Source organism: Physcomitrium patens, chromosome 4, assembly GCF_059467195.1.
Source record: "Physcomitrium patens ecotype Gransden chromosome 4, ASM5946719v1, whole genome shotgun sequence".
Taxonomy (NCBI): domain Eukaryota; kingdom Viridiplantae; phylum Streptophyta; class Bryopsida; order Funariales; family Funariaceae; genus Physcomitrium; species Physcomitrium patens.
This window is the reverse complement of record NC_143413.1, coordinates 1,925,217-1,934,470: the sequence shown is the minus strand read 5'-3', so window position 1 is coordinate 1,934,470 and position 9,254 is coordinate 1,925,217. Positions and strand designations below refer to the sequence as shown.

The 9,254-nt window shown below is 42.4% G+C and overlaps 1 protein-coding gene and 1 pseudogene across 3 annotated transcripts; one reads left to right on the top strand and one right to left on the bottom strand.

Moving 5' to 3' along the window:
- Nucleotides 1-208: 208 nt before the first annotated feature.
- On the top strand, nucleotides 209-1,833 carry LOC112281272 (3-ketoacyl-CoA synthase 4 pseudogene; annotated as a pseudogene).
- A 3,415-nt stretch (nucleotides 1,834-5,248) lies between these two features.
- On the bottom strand, nucleotides 5,249-8,173 carry LOC112281545 (uncharacterized). Of its 3 annotated transcripts, none has more exons than XM_024518197.3 (4): nucleotides 8,108-8,173; nucleotides 6,318-6,782; nucleotides 5,902-6,156; nucleotides 5,249-5,770 (listed from the first exon to the last, which is right to left on the bottom strand). In XM_024518197.3, exons 2-3 carry the CDS (start codon nucleotides 6,675-6,677, stop codon nucleotides 5,926-5,928), a joined length of 591 nt encoding a protein of 196 aa, XP_024373965.1. In that variant the 5' UTR covers nucleotides 6,678-6,782; nucleotides 8,108-8,173; the 3' UTR covers nucleotides 5,249-5,770; nucleotides 5,902-5,925. The 3 variants fall into 3 exon arrangements, with proteins under 3 accessions (XP_024373965.1, XP_073389602.1, XP_024373964.1); XM_073533501.2 differs by lacking the exon at nucleotides 8,108-8,173 and adding an exon at nucleotides 7,653-7,770; XM_024518196.3 differs by lacking the exon at nucleotides 8,108-8,173 and adding an exon at nucleotides 7,676-7,770.
- Nucleotides 8,174-9,254: the final 1,081 nt, after the last annotated feature.

Below are 9,254 nucleotides of genomic sequence, written 5' to 3'. Positions count from 1 at the left end.
ATTGGTTTCTTTTACCCTAGCTAAGCTGAAAACTGCGGTGTGTTTGACGGTAATTTCGCTAGCAGCTTCTACTCTAACGCCGAGCTAAAACATCCCGTTATGACGAAGGGGGGACAAGGACGACCAGTGGAGCATCTGGCACCAATGACTCGGCCGTCGAACGATATTGTCTCCCTGCACATCACTCCCACGCGGCGCCTCTCTGACTTTCTGCAATTGGTCAACCTAAAGCATGTGAAACCGGGGTATGACTACTTGATCAGGCACCTAGTCAAGCTCTTCTCCGTTCCTCTGCTGCTTGGGACTTTCCTGGGGGCCAGACACAGGATTCCTGACGACGCATGGCAGCTGCGGGAGAATCTGCAGTTTAACATCGTCAACTTGATTGCCTGTACCGCGTGGCTCGTCTTTGTCGGGACGTTGTATATGATGTGGAGGCCGCGACCCATCTACCTGATAGATTTTGCCTGCTACGTTGCGGATTCCAAGTGCAAGGTGCCCAAGAGCTTGTTCATGGAGCGTCTCCGGATGACGGGCTACTTCGACGAAAAGGGCGTGGAATTCCAGGAGAAAATCCTGGACAGATCCGGTGTGGGGGATGAATCCTATTTCCCCCCATCCATGTTCGAAATTCCACCCAATCCTTCGATGAGGGCAGCGCGGGAGGAGTCCAACACTGTCATGTTTGGCTATTTGGACGAGCTTTTTGCAACTACGACGATCAAGCCCAAGGATGTGGGTATCCTAGTGGTGAATTGCTCCATTTTCTGCCCTACCCCTTCCCTCTCCTCAATGATCGTGAACAAATACAAAATGCGGGGCAACATCCGCACGTACAATCTGGGGGGGATGGGATGCAGCGCTGGGGTTATTGCGATTGACGTCGCGAAAGACATGTTGCAAGTGCACGGGAATACATACGCCATCGTGGTCACCACGAAGAATATCACTCTGAACTGGTACACTGGCGAGCGGAAGGTCATGCTCATCCCCAACTGCCTCTTCCGTGTCGGTGGCGCTGCGATTCTTCTCTCGAACAAGAGGAAAGACAAGAGGGTGTCCAAGTATAAGCTGCACCACGTCGTGAGGACGCACAAAGGCGCAGACGACAATTGCTACAAGTGCGTGTTCCAGGAGGAGGATGATAAAGGGAAGGTGGGAGTCACGTTGTCCAGGGACCTCATGACGATTGCAGGGGAAGCCTTGAAGGCTAATATCACCACATTGGGCCCCCTGGTGCTGCCTTTTTCGGAGCAAGCGCGGTTCATCAGCTCCCTCGTAGCGCACAAGGTGCTCAAAATGGATGTGAAGCCCTACATTCCCGACTTCAAGCAGGCGTTCAACCATATCTGCATGCACGCCGGAGGACGAGCCGTCATTGACAAGATCGAGAGAACTTTGAAGCTGGACCCAGAGCATTGCGAGCCGTCTCGCATGACGCTTCACAGATTCGGCAACACATCGTCCTCGTCCATCTGGTAAGTGCTCGCGTACACAGAATCCAAGGGGCGAGTGAAGAAGGGCCATAAAGTCTGGCAAATCGCTTTCGGAAGCGGCTTCAAGTGCAACAGCGCTGTCTGGGAAGCACTGCGATCCATTGAGCCGTCCCCGCGTTCGTGCTGGGCTCAATGCATCGACAGATACCCCGTGCATCTCAACGACGTCGAGCAAATTTGTTACACCCAATAATAGGAAAATGGTTCAAACTGTTCCAGAGTAGAGCCACCGTTGGTAGTTCCAGGTACTTATAAACTGCTATCTGCCTCTGATTCTTCCCTTACTTTTGCTCCGCACTGCACATCAGTAGGTGCAAGCGAGGTCATGAGCAAGGTCAGCCAGTCTCCACGCAAGCAACGTGAAGAAGCAGATGCAAAAACACCTCCGTAACATAAAATAAAACATAGGAGAATTCAACCTTGAATTGGGTCAAGTTCAAGCTCAAATATTTAACATTACGTCCTATTTTTTCATTAACATTAACATTACATCCTATTTTTTTATCATTTATTGTGTAGGAAATCTACCTCTTTTGTCCTATCTTTACGTGTATGATTTACTTTTTGTACTTATTTAGTCAATATAATATATTAATGGCTCGTTTGGACAGAATTGACAAGCACCAGAATTGACGATGAATAATATCTTTTATACATTTGATATTATGTGATTAAGTAGACGGTTGGATATTTATGAGTTAAATTAAAGAGTTTTTCAGTAATTTCTATGGTAGATTTTCTTGAGAAAAGGGCTGTTTTTTTACAGAATTGATGGGAATAAAAAATTAAAAAAAAAAAAAAAAAAAAAAAAAATGGTGTTTCATTCACGAAAGAAATAAACATAATAATTTTAAGATATACATCAGAAATAAAAATGCCTGTTGATTTTCTTGTGAATTAAATTTGAAAACTTAGTAACTGGTGCCAGAAAGGCAAACTAGTTTTCTTTTAAGACAAGTTGTTAGAATTGTATTTAAGAAAAAAGGATCTAGAATTAGCTTTGAGATAATTGATTATTTCGACACACTGACACAAATATAGCCAGTCAGGATTGATTTTGTCTACAAAACTTCTAAGTTATTTATCACCATTTGATTTTAAACTTTATAGGATAATAAGATTTTCTATGTCAAATTTTGATCTCAAACTTAGAAGTAAATTTTGTCTTCTCAAAACAATAAATAAATAAACACATCAGATTACCATTTGGAGTTATGTTTTTTGTCAATCTAAAAGGCAAATTAAAATACTTAAACATGTATTTTATAAAAACTGCATGTGCAGATCACATATAGGTTTAGCAAAAACAACCAAAAGATGTAATTATACTTATTAAATGGTAGTATAATTTTCTTAAATGTCAACTACTTTGTAATTATTCCAAGGTTTGAATAATGATTTAATTTATAAAAGTATGAATAATTACAAATTAGTTGGAATATATATATATATATATATATATATATTCATGTAAAAGTAATAAAAATAAGAATCCAACAGTTGGTTTATTTTTTTAACTATCATGAATTTTTTGATTCTGAAACAAATTTAAGAAATTTTATTTAAATCATTAACTCTCTTTTAATTCTTCTTAATGTTGCAATGTTGTAACAATATACCAACGTTCTTCATTTTCAAGATTGTAAACTATGTATGTATGTATGTATGTATGTATGTATGGATAATAGTTCTAAGTACATTTTCCAGTCCGTTGTAATAATATACATAATCAATTCTGAAACAGTGGAAATATGTAGATTTCTATGAAACAAATTTACTAAATAATCTTAGGAATCTTAGGTCACAGCTCAAAGTAGCGTGGATTCAATTCCCACAACCATCATGACAGCCACTAGATTACTTCACCACATTACCATACATTAAATAATGTTTCTTTTTCAAAGCAACAAACTGAGGACCCTAAGCACTTTAGATATATATATATATATATATATATCCACACACACGCACATACACACAGTTCAGAAACAAGTGCACTCCACCCTTGTTGCTCATACCACCCATACGTCAAGACTCCAACACAACAATTCCAGCAAATGTTGTCATGATCCAGATTTATGGTAACAAGTTTCCAAAGAAATCGGTTAGAGAATAACAGTCAGAAGATTTCAACGTGATTATCTAGTGGGTAAGTTTCCATATCGACCCACGACACGTTACTTGGAAAGCAAGCTGCCCAGATTAGAGAGGATTTTGTCCATTTTCTGGTACCATATAACCTTGTCTCAAAGGTATTTGATAAAACAAAACGAATATCTTTGTTAATAACGTTACGCATGCTGCAGACGACCAGTTCAAATAAGGTAGATTCCATATACAATACAGAGAGAAAGTCGAAGATGATGAATCTCACCTGCAAGAATATGATTCTACTGTTTTTGGGTCCACTTTCACTGTTTGCTACTTTACAAACTTCTACTCTCGCTCTGCTAGATTCTAGACTCAATCCCTGGAGTCTTCTCAACCTTGAATTAGTGAATTAGCGGATCCGCTGATACTGTAACAGCTGTAGCATTTACAGCTATCAACTGATCAGACTGTCTGATAACCGAGTCGTATGTATGCTTAATGCAACTTTGTTGTGTAGGTTGATGTATGCCCCAGTGGTGGTCCACCTTGTGTGAATCACAGGTTCCCTTCCGAATTCGAAACATGTCGAATCTAGTAGAACTGCGTCGTGCAACACAGAACTTTCTAGCACGTCAGAATCTGATCTGGATTCATATGACGGTGGTTTATTTCAGAAGATCCAAAGATGCATAAATGGTGGCAACCTATCGCATAATATTAAGGCTTTCGCTAATATCATCCTGAAATTCTCGGAGTCTAACACAGAACATGAACTCAGAGCAGAAACTGTTCAGCTCGTGCAGACAGACCTTCTACCTCAACCTTCTACAGTGTGCAATTAGGCAGTTTGGACATGGTGCATTATTTTGAATACAAGTTTAATGTTCGAGATGAAATGGAAAGTTAATGATACTGGGCTCATCAATGGCTAGAATAACTCAACAACTTGTGTGTTATTTGTGTTTCCATGTAGCCGAGACAGTATTGCATGCGAAGTCGAATATACCATTAAACTTATGGCCAGGACAGGTCAAGGTTTGACTGGGAACGTAAGGCCGAAGTTCTCGTTGATTAAATTGCTGGTTGCACAGATCGAATTGAACAAACATGCAGTGGGTTGATTAGATCGAAGAGTTCCTGGACATTATCAAGATGAGATCCCAGCTGTCGTTCCACTGCTTTGAGTGGAGGAAGATGAGCATTTCGACATCTCTTGGTGCATCTCTTCTGGACAGATATTCTTAACAAAAGGAATACACCTCACTAGACGATATCTTGGAATTGACGTGGACTAATCTCATCATTCAAAATCTACATATAATCCAAAGTGGATTGAGTAACGAAAGTATTCCCCGATGTCAAATGAGAATCGCTGGCTAGACAATGCACTAAAAATGAAGCCACAGCCATTTCAAACTGGCACATTCATGAATGATGGGAGTGTTGGAAGTCACTAATACATTACACTCCAACTAACCTTTTCCATGCACAGATAACCTCGCACATGGCGCTTTTCAGAATTCCAGGTGACCTCCGCGTCTGGAACAGTATCCAGAATCATTCCCCTAAAGTTGGTTAAAGCTATTTAATCTTTCAAAAAGAGTTTAAGCTTTTTCATTTGGAATTCTCATCTTACAACGATTGTGTGTACAGACAAACTGTAACACGGCAAGGGTCGATCAACAACACAGATGTCGTGATCCTTTATTATCATGTGCATCAACTTGCACAGAAATACCGGTAGTGCTAAAATTCGTGCAGACAGAACAGAGTAACTCAAATGACCTGAGGTTGAGATCGAACAACTGGAAGCCATCGCTTGTATTTACACATTTGAAATTCAAATGTCTGACCCTAGCACAATGAACACGGAATCAGAGCCTAATACACTTAAACGACACAGAATTACAACCATCTTCCCCTAATCACCATCGAAGATTTTACTCATATCAACTAAAAAAAGTACAAGTGGCTACCAATGGACTAAGCTCTAGCTAATTCTGTGAAACTTGGTGACATGAAAACCCCATTTCGGGCATTGAAATTGGGTGAGCTGATACACAATGGCCACCTCGGCAATCATCCTGAATTATCAAGGTGAATTAGCGTACACGCACATCAAAGCTCAATTCAGGATGCTTTGCCTCCAATCAGAAGATCCATCCGCGCTGGACCAAATTCAACTACAAACGACCAGATATCAGAGTTATAAACTTTAGTGGCCAAAAGCTCACATGTGATGAGAAAAATAACACGCGAAGTGAGGAAAAAAGAAAAACCAAAACCAAAGGTGCTCCAGCAAGGTTATCCTCACCTTAAGTGATTACATTGAAAACCTTCACTCTGAAGCCTTGGGCTTCTCAGGTTCAGATGGTTCAGGTAGTGTCTCAGCTGGGGTTACAGCATACGGCGATGGCGAGGAGGATGTGGTGCTGGATTGCAAAACATGCGTGATATTCTCCGCAGCAGCTCGGAAATCAATGTTGCGGGGCTCGCCATCTGCATCCTTAGAGCCGCAAAGCGACGAGCACCACGTCGCCACAGACGTGAAAAGGCCCCCATCCGTGCCCTGAAATTGCAGATTCACAATCAAAGCAATGGCTCAGTCTCTTTGCGGGACTTGCAAAACACTTATACTCAATGTGAAGTATACCATGTTGTAAGTTCCTAGTAGACTTGAAGGATTATGCGAGTTGTTATTTGATTGAATCCTTGGGTTGGCAAACCTACCGAGGAGGATTCGCCCTCGCCTGCAGTGCCCGTGGTACTTCCAGGGTAAGCGCCGACATGGACAGCCTTAGAGAGCATTCCTTGCATATTGGACGCCGAGCCGCCAGCTCCACTAGAAACTTTATCAGCATAGCCTTGCACTTTTGTAACCACATTATGAATGTATTCTTTAGAAGAATCGGCGGCTTGGTTGCTCTTTTCCAGCACAATGTGTGCCACGTCATGGATAAACTCCGATGCTTTATGATCCCCGGAAGTAGCACCGTCAGTTTCAGAAGCTTGCGGTTTATCCTCAACCTCCTTAGCTGCATTCTTGAGATCCTCAGCGGCGCTGTCTACGTGCTCGCCTTCGGTCGCCATCTTGGGAGTCGCAGGGGGGTGGAGTCTAAAAAACTTAGTCGAAGTTTAATTGGAATTGAAATGTAGTCACTCTCAACTTCCACAAGGTAGCACTTTCGGGAGGATCTAAGGAGAACGAGGGAAAATTTGATGTGTTAGTCGTTGTTTTCTCCACTAGATAAAATGAAAAGATTAATATCAATCTTTTGACAACATAGGACGCACATGGGGTTTTTTCAACGTCACAGAGTGTGCAGGAAATCAGTGCCCAGAGGTGAGCCAATTTATTTGGCCATATGAAGCATCTCTCAATATCTCCCAAACAGCCATTTATGCAACACATCGTTTCTAGGTCTTACTCCTTCAGTACAGGTGACAAACAGAAAGGAAAAAACAACGTAAATAAAAAGAAGTGAAAAATCGCCGCTAAGAGACTTGTGCACGTAGAGACAGATAAAATAATATGCCGAACACCAATTACGTCACTTGAGTCCTACGGAGGAGTCTCTGGAAATTCCTCGGAACTTGGACTAAATGTATCTACCATGCACGCAGCCTACAACCACATTGATCTACAATCGAGCTTCCATGATTTCATAAGACCGTAAGATTTCCTTTCTTAAGCCGAGGCACACCACACCGCAATGCTTCTAACAAAATTAACTGATTTCCACACTAAGTTTCACTTCTCAAGTACGCAAATCAGCATTCGACACACTGTCCACTCACCTGCAGACTTCCTCCAAATCCACAAACAAGCAAATAGGAGAATTGGACTGACCACCACACATATTTTCCTTCCAGCCTGAATCTCTAAGCAGGACCCAAGACTCCAGACACACGCTACAACTCAAAAGCTGCTCTCTACATCACCAACGACACAAGTACCAGAAACCATAAACCAAATCCCAGCCAACGAATCCACAAAGAAACAGCAGCAAGCACACACACACAAAACCAAGCTTACACAAGGACCGACCAAAAGCGAGACGTAACTTGGAGTGCAAGCACGAACTCACCCCGAACATGAAAGCGTGGATCCACTCACTCACGCACTCACACACTCACTCGCTCGTTCACAGGCGCACAGGGAGGACGACAAGGAACGAGTGGAGAGTGTATACTATGTAGTACTGTGGCTCGTGGAAGGGGATATCAGGCATGCTGATTCCTGAGAGCTGCAGAATAGTATAAGCATTACTGCAGTAATGCGAAAGGGGTATTCGGTGCACATGGATGCCTGGCTGGAGCACCCTGGCCGGGCTGCCGTAACGGAGCCAGCGAGGGGGTTGGGTCCCACACGGTAAGTAAGTAAGAGGAGGGCCTGGAATCGCTCGCTCCAGTGATGCACCCTGTCATCGCAAGCGTGATGAGGGGCCCGATTCCTCTACCCATATCCCCCATCGCCCAACTACAACTACTACTGCTAATACTACCCGATTCCTGCCTACCTGCCCTGCCTGCCTGCCCGCCTGTCTCGATTTGTCTCCGCGACAATATATCCCCGGTTGCGGCGAAGCCATCGCGCTCCAGCTCCGAGCCTGTCAAAGCATATTACCTTTTGGTCGCGGCTCTGCCGTTTTCCTTCGCCAAAGATTATGGGATCCCGCGTGGGAGATCATGTCCACTTCTCCTCGCAGCGCGCGCGCATGCTGCGAACGCAAAAACTTCGTGGGAGAAAGGCGAGAAACCCACCTGCTGCTGCTGCTGCTCCTCTTTGCAACAACTAGGCACTACTACTGTAGCTTCATTTTGCTACTACTGTGTAATACTTGTGAGCTTCTTGTATTGTAGCCCTGTTTGTTTGTTTATGTTTGTGTTTATGTGTGTGTGTATGGTTTGTTTTGGGGGGGGTGGGTAAAAATAAAAATAACAAGAGGGGGGTGGAGTGGTGTCATCAATAAAGCAACCAGGAGTTGGCTTGTAGGTTGGGGCTCTCTCCCATGCTTGCTGCTACTGCATCTTTCTTGACTTTGACTTGTGTGTGTATAGTGAGAAATTAAAAAATTAAAATTAAAGGAGGGGTGGGGGGGTGTTCTTGGGGTTTGTATGCAGGATCTGGAACATGGTTGCTTTCATTGAGATCATCCCCATTGGCAGCACACAAAGTGGACTGTAGGGGAATTGAATGAATGGCAAGATGGGGGGAGGTCTACTTTTCTGAACCTTGTTTGGCGTAACTTCCATTTTCCCTCATTTAGTCCATTAAAGGGTTTTTACAGTATGTATATATATGTATATATATATATATATATATATATATATATGCACATATGATTTGTTTTTACTTTTATTTTGGAAAATAACAAATAATAATATAGGGGATTTCTTGACTATTTCAAATGAAGGTTTGTGTGAATAAAACAGTCTTATTTTTTGTTCTTTTTTCCTGAACTAATGATAATGGTTCTATTTTCATGAGTTCAAGTCAAGTTAGCATTGTTTTGTCTGTTGTTATATTTTAATTCAACTACTTCATTGTACACAGGATTATTTCAAGGGTGTACTTTTGGTCTCAAACATTTCACTTTGAGTAGCCTCCTCACACAACTTTTCCCAAGCATGATTCTTATTGTATGTTACAAATTGATGTAGCAG